The sequence below is a fragment of the Malurus melanocephalus genome, unplaced genomic scaffold (genome assembly GCF_030028575.1).
Source record: "Malurus melanocephalus ecotype Western Australia unplaced genomic scaffold, MMel_1.1 scaffold_208, whole genome shotgun sequence".
Taxonomy (NCBI): Eukaryota; Metazoa; Chordata; class Aves; order Passeriformes; family Maluridae; genus Malurus; species Malurus melanocephalus.
The window spans coordinates 1,014,138-1,033,630 of record NW_026623440.1 but is presented as its reverse complement, the minus strand read 5'-3'; the positions used below and the strand labels follow the sequence as shown (position 1 = coordinate 1,033,630).

Genomic DNA, 19,493 nt, shown 5'->3' with positions numbered 1-19,493 from the left:
CTGGCACTTCAGTGAGGACAGTTACCCTTATCAAAGCAGACTGATCCTCCCTGCCACCCATGACAGATCAATTCAAACCCTGGTTCCAGCTCACCCACAAGAACAATGCTAAAAATTAGTATTTTGGCATAATRTAGTACAAGAGCAGTTGATACAGACAGCTGGTAGAATCAACTTTATTTACAGAATGTTACTGGGAAAGTGTCAAGTTAAAAAAGTATGAAAACAATCTTACAAGGACAAGCTGGTGATTGCATGTTTTACAGGGATTGTTTTGGGAACAACCGCTAGAAGTATGGGTGACCTCCAACAGCTTCCACACTGGAGATTTCAGCTTGCTATTTCCATACAAYACTGTCTCTGCTGGACTGAAACAAACCCACCACAGCACACTGGCAAGGGTTACAATACAGACAAGTAATTTTTTTTTTTTTTTCCTGCTGCTGGTTTTGCTTTCAGTGAGACCTAAGAAAGAGCAAGTCTGTGAGAATTCTGGTTTTACTTTCACCTCTTAGAAGAGCACAATGGCCTAAGCTAGGTAGAGGACATAACAGCAGTACTAGACTCAACACAAGTGAGGGAGTGAAGTGAGGAACCATGCAGAAGAATGGAAGAGAACATTTAACTGTTTAGGGAAGTGAAACAGGCTTAAAAGGAACATAGTATTTTAAAACCAAATATACACAGTAAGATCACAAAACTACCCCATCCTTCCCCTTTCAAGCCACAGAACAAGACTCCAAAGGCAAGTTTCACAGTAATTGCATCACTGGATGCACACTAGAGGACAGTTCTTGGGACTCCCTTCTATCAACAGCACTGAAGGCAGTACAGAATATTCCACAGCTWTGACTGAGGAGTTGAAGGGTGAGGATTCAAAGGCTCCATTTTGATGACCTTTAGTAACTGGCTTGAAAGATTAAAACAAGGAAAATACTGCAGCTAAACAAGGACCAGCACCAGCCCTCTTGRAAGAGCAACAACCAGTAGGTACCTACAGACTGAAGATCTGGCTTTATCATGACTGCACCAGGTCCCATCCTCAAGGCTGTTTGAAGACTAAACAATTCTCTCATTTGGTGGCAAGAGTCACATACAGGGAATCAGACCTTTGTTACACAGACAGCAAGATGTGGGCTTTTACTTTGACACTTTAGCTACACTGAGTGCACAGTACATGACAGAAAAATGTGAGAGGGAGACCTAGAGGAGATGAGCAGTAAGAAAAGGCAAAGCAACTTCATCCTGTTCACTCACACTTAGGATATGCAACTTTAATGTTAAACAAAGTCCCACACGTACAATGGAGAAAGGTCCAAACCATAGGCACAACTAAAGCTCAACTGTTACCAGCTACTCTTATGTACAGCTGTATAGATTCAAAAAGGCTATTCTAGGTGTGTATGTACAAAAGATTGTTTATACACAAGTCTGTACAGAAGGGTCTATACATGTAGTTTTCTGCAGAAGGAATCCATAGCTGCTACCTCTACACTAGAGAATATCAGCACTTCATTCACATATCTTACAAAAACAAACGAACAAAAAAAATAGACACTTCCAGGATTAAACTGGCTTTGTCGTGCATCTAAATTTCTTCAGGCTTCACTATCCAAGCCATAATGGATCCTTTAGTCTTGATGCAGACATGAGACCAGGACAGGTGCCATGTGCTTTAGTCTCTTGAAAAGAAATTTTGCACAGAGTGCTAAAAATAAAAGCCCCAAAAAAACAAACAGAGGTGAAGTCCTGACTATGGACATTTTCATCCAGTCCAAAGAATTGCAAGTGTTCCASCCAGTGGTCACTGTTCACTGCCGGTATTCCAGTTCATCTACACTGATGACTTTGGATGGCATGGATGGAAGAGGCTGCTGCAAGACATCTGAACCAAACCATTTTGCAAGGCCAATGGGAGAGCCGCTTCGCTGGCTGGGGCGATGGTCAAGCTGTGTGTGCCCATGAGATAATCCAGTCCGAGGCAGCACATTTTGAGGGGTTGTTTGTGCACCAGCAGGTGATCCCTGTGCTCCAGAGCCTGTGAAATGTAAAGCTATTAGGGGTGGAGTAATAACCCAGCACAGATTTGCCCTCGAGCTATCACCTGGTAAGGCACGTCAGCTGAACGTGGCTTTTATTCATTGCATGAGCCCCAGGAAGTCCAGGTACCAYATGTTTATTTTCATTAGTACTCCCATAAGTGGCCTGACACTGCCAGTTCCGGACACCGTATCACACAGCTTTGAAGGGAAGACCAGGCTCAAATAGYATTTCCCTGGAGAAGGTGGGTGGCCTGTGGCCCAGGAAGGCTGAAAGCCTGCACACATGCTGCAAGAGTCAGATCTGTCAGTAGCAACACATGTTCTGAAACCAAACACTTCACTTGGTCTTTGTTCTGGCGTAACAGCCTGGCCCAAGCCATCTGAGACCCACACCAGGTTAGTGATTATGAATAACTGAATTAAAGTAGCTTCCTGCTAGCACAGTGTACTCAAACCCCCAGCAAGTACAGTACCTGGAGCAGACTCATCAGCCTTACAGAACTCACTCTCGTGGTGTCTGTTTTAGCCTACCTGATCGTTGTAGCTGCTGCTGCATCATGGCAAGCTGCAAAGGTGTCCCGGAGCGTGGATTTAAGATGTGATGGCTTGCTGTTGGTAGTGGATAAAAAGGCTGGCCAAGGATGGGAGCAGATATTCCCTGCAAGTGAGACAGGTCCACTCCAGGAGGAAGCATACCTGTTGAACAGAAGCAAAGAAACTTCTTACCTGATAAGSACATGGAACTTAAAGCAAAACAAAATACATGTATTTAGATGGGCTGRAATTTACTGTCCGATTTTAAAGGTAAGTTCTGGTATAATAAACATTACAAGTAGTATCAGTTTGTGCTGTTCCTAACACAAAGTCAGTCTTAAAGGGAACATGCATTAACTCAACAGGAAAAAAAGYATGGATTACCTGCTTGCAGCAGAGGAAGATGTTGTGGATGGACCCCCTGTGCCATCATTCTCTGGACCAATCCTGGGTGCAGTTGATGAGCAGGTCGTACAAGTGGTACATGGGGAACAAGGGGTACTTGATGAACAGGACGAAGGAAAGGGCCTCCTGGTACTGGGGAGGCCATTGTAGGAGTCTTCCTACCAGCTGATTTGGGCCTGTAGTCTTGCTCTTTGGTGCAACGATTTGCTTGGGTAAGAGGTGTGGAACATGCAGAGCGTTGCAGTGCAGGTAGTTTGGTACCTAAGGTGGGCAAAGTTCCTTGATCTGCATTCTCCACAGAACTAGACAGTAGGTTATCTGTAGCTAGAATTGAATACAGCTATTACAGTCCACAGCTAGAGATTGCACCTAATGAAAATTAAAGCTTAATGACTGTATTTGATAGATTCCAGAACTAGCTGAACTGTAGTCATATATATTTAATAGTAAGCATCTATTTCTGGATGCTTCTAGCCAAATTATTTCAAAGGATTAATGAGAAGGAATATGTTCCACAGAAATCCCTTGACAAAAAGATTAAATTAGATCAGAATCAGCAGTAATTGTACTTTTAATTCTTATTTTTCCTTTTTCTTATGAATTTTGAACTGGCAGCATGGATGAGTCAGTGCCAAAAGCGCTAGGATGTACAAGGGATCTCCCTAGACAAGAATATAATTTGGAGTTGTATAAGCAATCTAGACAAAAGTGGTTTCTCCGTTTAGCTGTTCGTTTGGGGGGCCTTCTATGTCTGACATCTGCTGGACAAGATTTGGAACACTAAAGCACTTGTAGAAACTACTTCCACAGACCATCCAGATCAGTTAGACAGGGTCTAAAATACCTTGGCATCAACTACTACCAGGGGAGGTGTTCCAGTTGGACTGCTACCATGAACTGCAAGCTACCTCTGCAGTACCAGCACTGAAGTACAGTGTCATGGCCATTAGCCATGTCAGTCTGACTGGGTCAGGCAACTGGTGTCCAGCATTTCCTTTTAATAGCCTCTTACATCAGTTTGGGTGACAAAACACTTCCCTGATCTGCTACACTTAAGAACATAACTGGTCTCAGCTTTGACTGCTCAGTTTTCTCAAGAGAACTCTAAGTTTTCAATTATTGGTGTAGAGAGCTACAGAAGTATTGTTATTGTRCTTGTTCATCAAGAAAAGGTGCTAACAGTTATGGTCCAGGCCTCTTACTGTTGCTCAGAAATTAATAGGAAAAAAGGAATTAAGTCCCAGCACTACTGGAAGTGTAGCCCCTCCTCTCATAGGGTCCCTTACTTCTACACCCCCCTCAACTCCACAGATCAGGAATATAGCCTGGGTATATTATGGGCTGAGACAATTTGAGTCTATTCCAAGTCCCTTTTGCTTGTGGGATTTTAAAGCCATTACAATACCTTCATTTGGTCTCTGATTTTCATCTTTAACATCACTGATTTTCATTTTCCCAGAAACTGGATCCTCTTTACTTTTCTCCTTGCTCTCATACATCTTGCGAATCACCGAGGTAGGTGTGAAGGAAGGAGACAGCTGCAGAGAACACAGAAAGAAGCAATGCCTCACCCAGTGCTCATTATCCAGGCCACACTATCTTAGTTGTGGGTGGACACCAATTCTAGCACGTCCTTTCCATTTAAAGCTCTTTTGAATGAGATGCTATGCATTCACGATTTAAATTCACCTAATTTCTGAACCCTATTCTGAGAATTCTTCAGCTTTTTCAGAAGTCCAATATCAAAATCAGCAGCTGTTTTCAAAGTACCTGAACTGGCTTGAAACAAAATAGCTGAGCTGTAGTGTTGGTTCAGAGAAGCAGCTCCACAGGAATTGGTAAAGCATCTAATGTCTTTCAGCACTTGYCTTCTGAAAACTTAAGCATGAAAATATGACAGCTTGAGTTTTCATAATCACCTTTAATTTGGTTTCAGAAGATGAGGTCAAGGTAACATTAATGGTATTTCTTCAGTTTTAGGCAWGACAGTGGTCAGAAAAGGCTCTTTTCCAAGGTGAAGATACTCAGGTAAGCATGAAGAGAAACTCATTCTTGTATCATGTGGCCACTGACACAATATGAATAGGATTAACTCACGGCCTCCCTTTCTCCCATTGACTACCACTGCTATAAACCTGGTTACTGCAGATGCTTTTACAGTTCTCCCCACAACCACTGTACATCAGGTACTGACCATGCTCGTAATGGATGCTGCAGGGGCTGGAGAAGATGCATTCCCTCTGTGCCCTGGTGCAGGGGATTTAGTCACTCGCTGCTGCCTGTTAAGGGACAGRGAGTCAGAAGAGGCTCTACTCTTGGCATTCTACTCTTTGATTCTATACATTAGAGACTCTACTCTTTGATTCTCTTGCCACAGAATCAAAGGCAGCATTCCCAAGAACCAATGCAATCCTSAGTGATTAGTGCTAATATCTAGTGAAAGACAATATTCACATTAAAAATCAGTTAACAACGTACCCCTTGGATTTTGCAGTCAGGTGCTCACCTGTTTCTGTAGCCATCTCTGCTTTTGTCCATTTGTGGTTTACCAAAGCCATGCTGATAGAAGTTTGCTGCATGTATGGCCAGGTCATGTGGCAGTGCCAGCCCTTCTAATGCAGCTTGCTGTATCTCCAGGGGACTCATCTGAGGTAGAGTTGCATAAAAACAYACAAGTCAAAGCTTGTATTTGGGTTTTTTCTTTAAGATACTGAAGATTGACTTACAGCTATTAATATCTTCACCACMATCTCCCCATCAACAGCCTCAATAGAAGCAACAGAAGTTTCAAAAAATCTTGTACTTGAGTTACTCTAAGAAGGGCCAAACTGCAATGTGGTTTTGAGATGGTGCTAAATTAGACTTTGCATCCTCACAGAGTAAACTCTAAGAAGCACAAACATCTGGATGCAACAGCTAAGTGTTTCCACAAAGTAGTTGTAGACCACAGAACATAAACAGATGCACATACATTTAGCAAAAAAAACATGTCATCTAACCTGTGCAGCAACTGGGCTCATAGGCTTCCTTACACCTGGAAATGGATCACCAAGCAATTGCTGAGAACCTTGTCCAAAACCTAAAAAAACATTTAACCATTGTATTTACAAGTTACAAACGAACAGTTTGTTTCAATACACAGACTATATATCCCAAAGTAAAATAATTCTACATGAATTAAGGATTCCTTGTGAAGACTCCCAGCTCACCCCTTAAATCCACATCAAGCTACATCTCTTGCTTGTCACAGAGCTGAAGAGCTACAAAGGATACTGCTGGTAGTCTTTTGCAATACAAATGGCCAAGTAGTCCTTGAAAGTCGTTCTTACACAGTAGCTGAGCACATTATTCCACAGCAGAACTCGCTGTGAGGTCTGGCTGAGGAATTTAACATTAGTGACTACTAAGTGAAAAGGCACTTGCACTCAAAAGGCAGACACCGCCCCCATTGCCCACCAAATGCCAGAAAGTTTTTATAGTTCTGTAAAGCATTTTTAAAAAACCCTCACACAATACAAAGCACTTTGCACCCCGTCTCACCAATGGGTGAAGATATTCTATGGCGCAGGTAATCTGCAGAAGCYGCTCGTGTTGGGAACACAGGTGGAATGGGGGGAGATGGGGCTCTCTGTGTCAGCAACGAGGCTGCAGGTTCCAAACCACTGATCAGGCCACTTAAAACATTCGATGAAGCAGGTCTGGTAATGGGTGGACCAAGAAGTTCCTAAGTGAAGAAAGAAYATTCAGAACATGACCAGTTTAACACAAACGAGCTCATTTTACTATACTGCAGGATACCTTATTCATATCAAGTTAGGGACAATGGGGGACTTGTGCAATCAGATACACCAATCCTGGTTYATCCAGAATTAGGCATTCAGCAGGCTTTACATTTTCAAGTTGAAATTATAGGAAATGGCATAACAAGACAAATTTTTAGTTAACTGATCTAGTGTCTGGCTCTCTCTTCTGTATAGTATCATATTTGACTACTGATCCCTTAATTGCCTTAAATACCTTATTTTCAAAGARTTTTTGTTTTCCCATTGGGGATATGCTTTTAAATACTTCCTTCCCCCCCAGTAAGAATACCTGTAGAATATTCTTTGAAAGAGGCTGACCCGACATCTCTGGAGGTGACATTAAGTGGCTTTCAAGGCTCTGCTAAGAAAGTGAAAACACTATAAATTAGAAATAGATAAAACCAAACTCATTAAGACACTATCTACATTTATCTCAGTAATAATAATTTCACCCGTTCTGTTAGAACAGTAGCTAATGCATCACCCAAATAAAATTCCAGCAAAGTTAAAAGCTGAGGTGGCTCACAGACTTCCTAGCTAAGAATATGCCCTGTAATAAATTGCATACAGGTAGTTCACTGTGCCTCATTTCAGTTTAGGTCAAATACATGCATTTATGTAATTGTGTAAACTGCAGATGGCACATTCAGCCATTGGTTAACTGAAAAGGTGCACAAACTGGAAAGTGTTTATATATTAAAAAATTCTTCTGTGCATCAAAATTGTACATTAATGTATAGAGACAGCCAGAAGCAAARGTCTTGATTTAAAGTCTGAAATCAATCTGCAAATTCTTCACAGGGCAAATTTACATTCTTCCCTATTTTTAATGAAGTGGGATGAGTCTAAAAGTCCTTGGGCATAGTTTGGCAGGAAAAACACATTCTCTAGACTTACTCAGTTGTTAGAAGCATTTTAGGGTGCCAGAAGTATTTACTGACAGCATCTGGGTCAAGCATGCTGTTTAGGCAGTTAGGGGTGAATGAAGTTTTATGCTACAATCTCACAGTCCAAACCTTACTATCATTGGTTGTTTAATATTAATCTTCCAGCTAACAAGTAYTCACTTCAGTTTCATCTTTGTACTAAGGATGTTAAAAGCCAAGCGTAAAATAACAGATTGTTCACTAACATATCTGTATTAAAGCAAAAGTCACTAAAAACATGTGGGCTCCAAGTAAGGGTTGGTTGTTACCCCTGTTTACACAGGTCACAAGTGCCAGTGGCTGCCACTTACATTGACTTTGGGCTGTGAAGGCAGAGTCCCGCTTGCCTTCATGCTGCTGACGAGTTTGTTAAACGCAGTCATATCTCCATCCTTCTTCATCTGCCTGGAGCCAGTGACATTCAAGGCTTCTTCCATTTGCTCAGCCATAAAGGGAGTGGCRATTTTCCCCTCCTGATCCACTTTCAGGCCTTTTAGCCCAGCTTCAACTTCTTCCACTGAAAGCACAACTCCTGAATGTGCTGAGAAATACATGAGAAATACTGGTAAACCACACTTCTGCTCTCAAGTGAGYTAATAATTCTTGTGCAGGTGTTGAATAGAAGTTATTTGAAAACTAGGAACAGCCAAAAACTTTTTTTTTATATTGATACTAGCTGTCAAACCATGACCKGTGTTTAGAATGACATTCTAATATAACCAAATACAGAGAATTGCACAACTACTGCCATGTAAGACTCCACAAGAAGCTGTTTACCTTTCAGCTACTAAATTCTCACTRTCTTTCATTTATCCTGCAAGACATGTTGTTACATTTTACAACTTTGACCACATTTAGCAGAGAATATTCATGTGACAATCGAGTTGGCTCTTTTTCAATTAGGCAAGTTKCATTGATGTTATACCCCAGGAGACCAGATGGTTTTACAGCCACAGTGCAAGCCATGTCAAATTGAAGCTATCCTAAAGAGAAAGAATACATACCCGGGAAATCTAGATACAGTAACACACTTAAGTTTGGTGTGTATAAAGTTTGAAGTAGATTTTTTGCTCAGAAATTAAAGCCTCTATAGAAAGATTCCACTGGCATAGCCAGCATAAGGTACAGTGTTCTTAGCAGCACTTTTTTCCTGCACATGTGTGTATATACATAAAAATCAAAGCTGAACATGCTTTATGGAGCAGCTAACACACATCAAAAGGTATGACACCTTAAAAGAAAAGGAAGAAGAGACAGAAGCATGCCATGGGTTGCAGATGCTGGCTCAAAGAAATAAGATTTACTAGAAACTTGGACAAGAAGGTGGAAAAAAGAAACAATGATGCAGACATGCAGTATGGAACATGAGTAAATGGGATGTCAGTGGAGAGGAATTGACCTGAAAACTCCACAACACTTGAAGAGCTGTACAGCATTTTATGGGAAYACAGAGCCCCACATCAGGTACTTTTGAATGAATGGAAGCTTCCCCACAGTTTTTAGTTCCTTCTTCCTTGGTTTGTGAGGATCAAAGTTGAAAAAGCTTTTAGTAGGAAAGTCAGACTAAGCAGAACAGAAATAGAACTACAAGTCTTGTCTAAGTCAAATTAAGGAAGTTCTCCACATATTAGCCAACACTCCCTACTCCCAGACTGGATGCTTAAGAACATTTGCAGTGCTTAGATGCTTTCCTTCCTTGCTGCTCCACACTAATCAGAGGGGAATCACTTTTTCTTCAGTCCAGTTTACATAGCAACACATGCTGCTTGCCAAAGAGAAACCAATTTAGAATTAGACCTCAAGATTTYATAGAACACATGCATTTGGTACACTCCATGCATGGGCCCAGACATGCAAACCCCTAATCTGGAGGTGCTCTTGAACAAAATAAATCCCATTCTCAAGCCACTGTTCAACTTCTTAGATACTGACACTTAATGGATCAATGTGATCCATTATAGACACTTTCAAGGATGACTTACACTGTCAGTTTTTGATAAACCAGAGTTCAAATGCCACAGTTTCAGAGCTCACATTACTAGTCTCCAGTATGAAAAAACTTATGCAAAAGCCATACACAAAGCTGGAAACTCAGAYCAAGACTTGCATCATCTTATAAATGTTTCTGGCCAGTAAAGCAGTTTGATAAAGTCCTGATGTCATCCTGTGATTTGGATGAAAAGAGTCAGTGATGATATTGACACAAGCTGAGAGCTGTTGAATACTGAGTTTTCAGTACTGTAAGTAAATCTATAACACTGCCTGCTCCTGGATTTGGCAGTTGAGCTTTCCAGAATACCAAGCCTCTTGCTGGGAGATACTGCATCACAAGAACTTGACAATAGCTGAAGAGGCACTTACTGCTCTCTCTAAGCTTTTCCTTGTTGGCTGAAAGACTTGAGAGAAGAGGTTTTAAGTCCACTTTGGCTTTCTGTAGCATTTCTAGGATGTCCACTTTGTTTTCAGAGTGGTCTTCCAATGGAATGGGAGCAAAGTAGTTTCCAGAGTTCTGGCCAGGGGAGAGAATGGCTTGCTCTAGACCTGAAACAGCAAAACCAGGAGCACTGCGACATCAATTTACCAACCCAATGGCTCAAGATGAACACACACACTGGCAACCAACTTGAACATGTCACTGGAAAGTTATGCCTCACACCCCTTGCCCAAGATCAGTTGGAAAGTCATCAGAAAGCACTAACAAGAACATCTATAAAAAAAGAACTTACAGTTGCTTCATTTAAGAGCTTCCAGAAGGATGTCAAATGCTTAAACTGTGGGAGAATTCACTGTCCTAAAGCCTTATCTGCCACGTTCTTATTGAATGAGTAAGAAAGAATGTGGAAGGAGGTTACCTGACCCAGCAYTGTCCTGCAGCCTTACCTGCTAGCCTCTCCAGTTCCTCATGAGGGGTAGATCTCAAGCTGCTTGACCGGCTTCCAGAACGACTGGGATTGGAAAACCACCTGCTGAACCTGCTGGCAGACACTGAACCTTCCCCCAGCACGTCCTCTATCATCTAAGGGAAGGAAAAAAGAAAAAAACCTTAACATAAGCAAGATCAGCAACATCTTTTGAAAAGCTTTACTGTGCAAGCAAGCTTCTTCTGCYACAGACAATTAGATGCTGCTCCCAGGGCTTCGAAGCTTTGATCTGCTTTTTTTCCTGTAGTCAGTTAGCATAACCCAGTGTGCATCTCTTATTGACACCAAATATTTACTCTCAGTAAAACTGTAACTGAAACATCACAATCAGAGCACCCAAAGACCATTAACTACATCATTTTAAAGTGGAAGTGTCAAAACAACCCCAAGTGTTTAAAAAACAATGCCTTATAAAAATATAACTCAATTTAGTTTTGATTGTTTGAACCTAACTTATTAGAAGAATTAGGACAAGAAACATATAAACCTATGATAAAACTTGTCACAGACACGTCAAAGAAACTTTGTACTTTTATGACAAGTTATTACATCTGCCAATCTGTTTCATSAGCAGGTACTTTCACTTGGAAATTCCCAGCTTTTGAAAGCAGGCATCATCTTGCAGGTAAGCTGAAAATCAGATTATCAAATCTAAAGACATAATTTATACTTTCTATAGGGAGAACGAACCTTCTGTGTATTTGTCAAATTACTGCCACCACATGATAAATCTTTTCTAAAACAAGAAGCTTGTCCACATTAAAGGTTAGATCAGAAGTCCATTTTTATTTTATSCAAACCTCACTGTTTCTAAACCACAACAGATCTGTTTCTTTGCAGTCAGAACAGTTTTTGACTTCTGACTGAATTAGTAAGCTGTGTTTATCCAGTGTAGGAGTAACAGTTCTAAAAAATTCATTAACYTCTTAAAGGTTTAAACAACAAAGATTCAAACGCTTTCAGACATGGATCCTCTCAGTCACATTACCAGTAGTGTCTCCAAGCTCATTGCTTGCCAGCAAGTCAGCACAAAGAATCTYTTTGCTGTAATTCCCAGACTTAGGTGAAAAAGGCTGTCCTCAGCTATACTAAATTTGTACACTTAATTTTCTCTGAGCCTATCTTTAATAATTCCAAAGAAGATCCATTCAGGATGTCAATTTTGAGCCTTCAAGTAGTGACCAAAAAAACAGTCAGGTAGTTTGCCTCAAGCACTTACTTTGGAGATAGAGCCAGTCCCAGGGATAACACAGAGAAACATCCTAATACTCCAAAACTAAAGCTCTGCAAATTCATCTTAAACTTACACATTTCACAAAGGAACTTTCACAAAGCAAGAAGTTTTAGCTTTCACAGAATGCAGCTGCAGGAAAAATGTTTCTCATGAATATACCCAGTCTGAAAAAAAAAAAAAAATCAGAMAACTCACTGAAGCCAGGCCAGGAACACTTTTATCCAAGTTAAAGAACTCATTGAAGTCAAACTCTCCTGGAGCTGGTTCTTGTAAAACGGCTTCTCTAGGAACTTCTTGATCTGCTGGAGTTTCATTGGCAAGGACAGTTTGCACCTCATCCTCCTCTGCCACTCCACCATTGCATTCTATGCCTTAAAAAGAAAATCAAGTGATTGCTGAATCACTGAACTTGACTATTTCCTGGGGGAGCAGTGCCTGACAGCCAATGCACTTGCCCAGGATTAGAAGTACAAGCCCAAAGGAACCCAACCCCCAACTGGTATCTCATTAGTTACACTGTGCTGGCTTCTGCAAGAGAAAACAGCACCCACTACAACTCCTGGCACAGAGCTTCTAGTCTGTTAAGGCTATGTAGATCAAAAAAATAAGAATTGCCATTGAACTGTGCACAAACAACTGCATCCTGATCAGCCYGGGCTGTTATGCCACACCAAGCACATACAGCTGTTGCAGAGAGTCAACAGCTGCTACTGTTTTTCCATCAAGAATCCTTTGGCAGCTCCTGCCTTCTTGACATGGGTTCTTAATAGTCAACACATGACAACTATTGCTCCTCCTCCTCCCTCAGGAGCAAGGCATTTCTCACTTTAAAGACTTCTCAACAAGCTTGCACAGGCACAGCAAAAGAGCTGTGACGTTACTATAAACTCCTGTGCTGAACTGCACTACAAGACAGTTAAACCTCAGGTGTAGCTTTATCCACTTATGTTGTTCCCCTGTAGAATTTCTAGCATTAAAGAGTCATCTTCTCTTGCCATACTGCAGCTTTTTTTTTTATAATAATCCAATGACTACACCAAATTCAAGTCTCCAAATACAGCTTAAAGTACATTACTAGCAGCTGTATGCCCAGACCAGTGTTCCTAATGTTTGTATTACCTCAGAGCATTAATTTAAACCCAGCCTTTATCACCCAGCAGGATACAGAAATGAACAAGACTTTTTGAATAAGATATCACTCAACATCCAYACATACTTTTTTCCCAGCCTCTCAATCCTGCCTTTCTTTGGAAAAAGAACAGTAATTTATCACCTAATTGATCTTTCAGACTGCAAATACCTCTATAAGCTTTACATCTTGCACTTCAGGATGACCAAAAGCTATGCAAGTTTAAGATAAAGGCTGGTAAATAGTGTTTTTTAGACTTGTCAGGACCTGTAACAATCACCACTMTACCCAGTAATGTGCCCCACTGGCAGAGCTTTTGTGAAATTTGCCCTTACCTTCTTTCAGTGAGGCTGTGCGTCGCCTTGTCCGTTTTCTTCCTTTGTGATCCTCCTCCAAAATTTTATCATCAAAGCCTGTGAGCTCAATGGTTTCAGACTGACTCGTAGGACCAGCAGAGAACCACTCAGGTTCCTCTTCAGTGTAGGAGTCATTCCTTCTTCGTTCCCCAAAGACACGTTTGCTGTCACCAAATTCCCTCTGAAATGGGATATTAAAATAGTAACATTGATAAAATGCTGCTTCATAAGATTCTTCCCTAACTTTCAAAGCAAATGACCATATTTTCACACCAATTCCAGAGGATTTTTAAARGTTTACACACCCTCTGTGTACACTCAGTAAGCTTTTAAATTTTAAGCTTCACAGCTGAATTTCTGCTTCATTACACCAAAAGCTATTGATCTGCAAGGCCTTCTATAAACTCAGTTTTGTAGCCTGAGAGTTTTTTTTAAAAAAAAAAAAATATCTTCAAAAAAAAAGAGAGCCCCCTTTTTAAAAAAAATAATTTAAAAAGCCTGAAAGCATGGAGAGCTTCCATTTGCTGAGGACAAATACAATGCTTGCTGACAACTGCCAGGCCAAGAACTACAAATGAACTGTTAGACTTTTGAATATCTTGCTAGCAAAAGTCCGCCCCAGGCAAGGTTTGTAAGATAAACRGTATTACATGCATCCCTGTGGAGCTCTCTGAATGAACCCCAAGTTCTGAAGMACCCTTGACACCCTAAAAATGCATGGCCTGCTTGCAGAGAACACTGAATTGCTGCATGCAGCTCACATGCCCTGGCACTTTCAGTGCCAAGTGTCCAAACCCTCTGATTTAATATGCACCCAGGCAAAGAAGGAACAAACCCTGAAGCGTTTATCTTTGTAGTCCCTGTCCCGATCGCGGTCTCTCGCATCYCTGGAATCGCCGCCCCGATGGTCTTTGTCAAAGTTCCGAGAGGAGATGATTCTGCCACTCCCAATCCTGCGGCCGCCAATCACACGGACACCATCGCTGTCCTTCTCCAGGGGGCTCCCTGCCCGCCGGGAGCTGACAGATGCAGTTACATGGCAGCCACCTCCAAAGCTGCGCCTCTGGGGACTCAGCACTACATCCAAGTCATCTTCTTTCACTCGCTCTCTTGGATCTGCAAGTGAAAGATCACACAAAACTCATTAAATTTTATGTGTTACTAAGTGAGTTGTCTGTATAGCATGCTGCTCTCCCAGGGCTTTTTCAAGGAAAAGGCTCATGATTTATTTCTGTGAAGCTAATCTAGCTAAGACCACAGGAAGTGCAGACAAAAAATTTACAGCTGGGTACTGAGGAACCACTGCGGTCTCCTAGGAAGAACTTGTTTTTCCACTCTAGACCTTCCAAGCACTCAGCCTTAAGTTGCAGGGAAATTGTCCCAGCACTTGCATTTTACATAGGTATTCACTACTCCATGGCAAGAGCAGGAGGATATAACAGTCAACAGAAAAMCAACTATAGTCTTGCTGGAACAACCAAGATCCCTTTAAAAATTATCCTAAGCAGTCAATTCTCAGAGAGACTTTGTTTAATTTCCTTTGTGTTATCCCAACAGAAATGTTTTGCCAACAGCCCAGGTTCAGTTTCAAGTAATGTGCTGTAGAAYACTCACCTACTATCCTACGCATAAGGGAAGTCCGATCTGAATCYAAATCTTTTTTAAAGCTTTCCACTGGTGAAGTTCTTCCTGAAGTCGGATATAAAGATGCATGCCACTTCTCTGGATCCCAGACACCATCGCTAGAAAAATAAAATTGCAGGGTTGTTTGCTACCTTGTAGTCAAATAAATACTTCATAGGGCTGCTGCTGGAAACCTAGAAGTCCCTGGTTAGCAACCTGCACAAYTGAAATGCCTTTCATAACTTCTAAATCTGCCTTACTATGGTTTACTACTTCCACATGGTGTTTGGACCCCTTCTGACTTTAAGAGTAGTTTARTTATTGGKGAAGCTTGCCTGCTACACTGAAAAMACAGTTCCAAGTAGATAATATGGTGCTGCTCTTAAGCATTCAGGTAATTTTACCTCAATCTCATACTTAGATGTACAATAAATACATCTCAATAGTAAAGAAACTGCAGCTGAATAAGCTTACAAACACAAGCCAAGAATGCTCACCTTTATTTTTAAATTAGGTACAGTGTCAACATGGGAGAGTAATCCACTAAGCAAGTGTTACAGCCTGGCCCAGTCTGTACTACACACCCATCTATGTTCTTGGTACTTTTTCCTGTAAGTCTGCAAGACGTGTGTTGTGTGAAGTTATGAGAYCCAGCAGAAAATAATCTTTGTTCAAAGAACAAAATCCCTGGCCACAGCACTGAGCCTTTCCTACTAGATTAGCACTTCTGAAAACAGAASTCTGTAGCAGTCTGAACTTTGTAGCACATATACCTCCCATCAACATAAGAGCACTTGTTACCTAAGAGTTTTTTGCAATTTAAGCTTTTACTTTGAAAGAGATATATATAACCTTTGTATAATCAAGAAAATACCTGTCATATTTTTCAGAAAGACAGGAAGGTCTTTTCTTAGAGTAGGGACGCTCTTTAATATCCAGTAGTTCCTCCTAGAAAAAAATTTAAAAAAATCAAGATGAGTTCTGATTTGCACCCAGACAAGATTTAAGTTACTCAAACCACCTATTCCAGGCTGCCAGTTTGATTGAGTGTTTGACAACCCAGGTTTCCCAATATGTTGTTTCATATACTGTAAAATACTGCAGTGAAAGTTTATGTTTCAGTTGTCCGTGGCCACTGACCAAACACTCATTGGAAGCGCTAAGCTTTGCTAGGTCACGTTCAGTCCTCGTGAACACTCCAAGACTGGTTCATACCATAAATGTTTATGTATTCCCTTCTCTGGACAGTTCAGCTTATAAGCAACACAGGCATCATGGACACTGGAGCTGGTAAGTTCTCAAGATGCACACATTTCTAGTTAGATTTACTCATCCTCCCTAGGTCAGCTTTCTTTAACCTAYCTCACTCCAACTGTACTGAACTGATTCAGAACTGTGCAGAAATCAGTGGGCATTTGGAMGGATGAAAAAATCCTAACAGCAGACACCACACATCAGCCAAACTGAAAGAAATATTTTACCTTTTTCCCCAAAAAATAACAATAKCCTTCAAAACTCTGACATCCTTTTCCCCATATGATTAAAATCAGTTAATTAGCTATGTGAGATAGACACTTGCTTCCAGATGGCAGTTTGGGAGTGGGACAAAACCTTAATATCCCACACCCCCCCGGCCCCCCAAGCATCACCTGTACTCAGCAAAAAGAGCTCCATTAAAGGGAAGAACATTGACCTCCCTGCCCACAGCCTCCCAAAATAAACCTCAATCTGTGAGCAACATCACTGCTGTAATACTATCAGAGCCTGATGCAGACACTACAAGTATTAACAGCTCTGTCCATCACCAGATTGGGAATGGGTTGTTTTGYTGGCCACGAGAGGGAGTCCACAGCCTCTCAATCACATCCTATCACAATCCTTCCATTCAAGTGAGGAAAATTTGAATTGCTTCTTGCTTTTCACTCATTAGCTGTGTGCCCTTGGAGCAACAGTTTCCCAAGAACTAGAAAAGACACAGCTTAAGCTRTACAGCTCTCTTGCAACAGAGGAGATAAATACTGGTGCTTACAGAATGCAGGGTTTTTTTTGTTTAATTCACACACTAGTACTTTAAAGAAAGCTGACAGAAAATGTGCTTAGTTGTTACCAAACAGTTTTAATCAACCAGCTTAGAACTACTCATAGTATGAGCCAGATGTTTTCCYAGTGGTAGTAAGGGAATATAAACCATTAAAGGAAATCACTCCCCTTTCCAAATCAACAGCACACACCCCAGAACAGTGTTCCCTCAATGCCTTATTAGTAGTAAACTGGAACACAMGAAAATGCCCTACAATGTTCCTTACCTGAGCACCTTAAACAAGCTWTATTTAAGCTGTTACATGTAAAGAAACCGTATGATGCAAGATATTTTAACACAGATTTCTGGTATTGCTTGATCTAGGCTCCTTGAAAACCAACTGATAAACAATACTAGGCACTTTCTGGCACTAGTTCTGCAACTTTATCCTGATCAGAAACTATAGGTACTGAACTAACAAAACTGAAGCTACGAATGCATTGGTTTCAGTGTACAGCCACTACCAGCACAGGGTGAACACTGTCCCAAAAAGCAGAGCAGGAACTGAAGCTGCATTCAGTTACTACACAAGAAGAGTTAGGCAAGACTGAATGAGAATAGATGCCACTTTTTCAGCAGGGAAAAAAAAAAAACCAAACAGCTCCCCTCCTTCACTCAGCAGTTAACTGACTAACAAGGTCTGAACAATAGTATATCTTGCATCCTTAAAGGTTAAGAACACATCTTTTCTAAGAAGTTASAGATTTAGAAAGCTGTACTATTCCCATGAAGTTTTGCCAATTCTGAAGTATGGAGTTTATTGTTGATGTCTATTTAAAATAAGCCAGAGCTCTGCTATCTCAACAGAACAGAGCCACAATGATAACTTTTTTTTCTTTTAAAAAACAACCTACTAAAAAACCAATAGCTCCAAATTCCTCAAGTAAGATAACACAGTCAGCAACAGTAAACTGTCTCACCCWGTTCCACACTTCAGCCCATTTGCTGCAAAGTATGTTAACAGCTTTCCACAAAGCAATGACCACCTGTTCCCACAGCTTGMAGCCATGGGAAAATCAGCCACCATTGCAGACTATTTCCAAAGACATTTTTCACCAGTGGTGCCAAAAACCCAAACAAGATTTCAATCCTAAACCCCACAGCACATCAAACTCACTTAGCACTGGAACAATCTTTATTTGGAAGTTATYTGGCTATTCTTCTTCCACTCATGCATATATTTAGCTATCACTGTGAAACAAAAGCACCTGTGTTAAYGTTCTAACACTAAGCATTGGTCAGAGTCACAACTGTTTAAGTTTCCAGTAGTCAAATATGAGCATTCTAAGGTTACAAAAGGTATCCAGTAAACACATTCAAAATCCTGATAAGATCCAGTGTGCTACACCTTCCCAGAAAATGGTATTTACCGCAAAGAAACATTTTGGTCAACTTCTTAAAAGAACGCTCTGAAAGCAGAACTAGAATTGTGAACTACCAGTGCTTGAGAAAGCTGGTAGAACAACATACTTCAGTCTCTACCATAATCTCTCAGCGCATGCTGTGGAGTGTTCAGATATTAAAATAAGGTGGTGGGAATCACAAGTATATCGAGGGCAAGATTGCACAACTGCATCAAACAAGCTGCTCATTTTGTACCACCTTGCAAATCCTAATCCAGGCAAAGGCTTTTCAGCTTCCACCTCACTGCTTCCCTCTCACAGGAGCCTCCACCTCCCACTCTACTCCTGTGACTGATAAATCCACACACAACTCAGAGAGGAGAGAAGAGTGAGCTCACCTTTGTGTAACGATGTGGGTATTTGGTTGCAATTCTGTTCAGCTCCAGGAAAGCATCGCCATTTTCAGTTTCTGTTGCACCTCCTCTTTTATCCATGGTTACTTCAAAGCCTTTGACCACAGAGCTAATTAAAACAAAATCAACCCGTCAATTCCAAGACATACCTTTCTAGAGGGTGCATTTTCCTGCCAGCCTGAGTCACTTTAGCACTCAGACACAGCAGAAAAGAGCCGCGCTCCCCAAGAGCGCCCGTCCCCTGCCAGCGCGGCCCCTTCCCCCGGCAAATCACGGAGGCTCACGCTGAAGGCTCCGAGCCTCTCCCGCAGCCCGGCGGGCCCGTCCCGCGCGCCGGTGGCTTTAGCACACCAAATACCCGTCTGCGGGCCCGGCCGGGCCGCGGGGCCGCCAGGACTCGCACCGCCACCCACCCCGCGGGGCCCTGAGGGGCCCGCCGCCGCTGCGGCCCAGGAGCCGTCCCGCGGCGCCGGAGCCACGGAGGGGAAGAGCGGCAACMGGGCAAGTGACTCAGCGGATCCCCACCCGGCCGCACTCACCGGCGGGTGTCCCGCGCCGCTCCGCTCCGCTCAAGGCCTCACCGCCGCCCGCGGCGTTTCCTGCTCCGGCCGCCGGCCCCGCTTCACCCCCGCCCGCCCCCGCTCAGGGGCCGCGCAGCCCCGGGCCGGCGCCGCCGCCGCCACC

The 19,493-nt window shown here is 42.0% G+C and overlaps 1 protein-coding gene across 5 annotated transcripts; it reads right to left on the bottom strand.

Annotated features, from left to right (window-relative positions):
* Window positions 1-162: 162 nt before the first annotated feature.
* On the bottom strand, window positions 163-19,461 carry EIF4ENIF1 (eukaryotic translation initiation factor 4E nuclear import factor 1). 5 transcript variants are annotated; one of them, XM_057373774.1, is made up of 19 exons: window positions 19,349-19,461; window positions 18,795-18,918; window positions 15,848-15,921; window positions 14,965-15,092; window positions 14,186-14,466; window positions 13,330-13,531; window positions 12,061-12,236; window positions 10,591-10,726; window positions 10,072-10,251; window positions 8,022-8,251; window positions 7,074-7,145; window positions 6,522-6,705; window positions 5,981-6,060; window positions 5,488-5,627; window positions 5,176-5,260; window positions 4,387-4,519; window positions 2,961-3,305; window positions 2,574-2,738; window positions 163-2,038 (listed from the first exon to the last, which is right to left on the bottom strand). In XM_057373774.1, exons 2-19 carry the CDS (start codon window positions 18,888-18,890, stop codon window positions 1,812-1,814), a joined length of 2,934 nt encoding a protein of 977 aa, XP_057229757.1. In that variant the 5' UTR covers window positions 18,891-18,918; window positions 19,349-19,461; the 3' UTR covers window positions 163-1,811. The 5 variants fall into 5 exon arrangements, with proteins under 5 accessions (XP_057229757.1, XP_057229759.1, XP_057229761.1 ...); XM_057373776.1 differs by having other exon boundaries at window positions 2,961-3,242; XM_057373778.1 differs by having other exon boundaries at window positions 2,961-3,023.
* Between the last annotated feature and the right edge of the window lie 32 nt (window positions 19,462-19,493).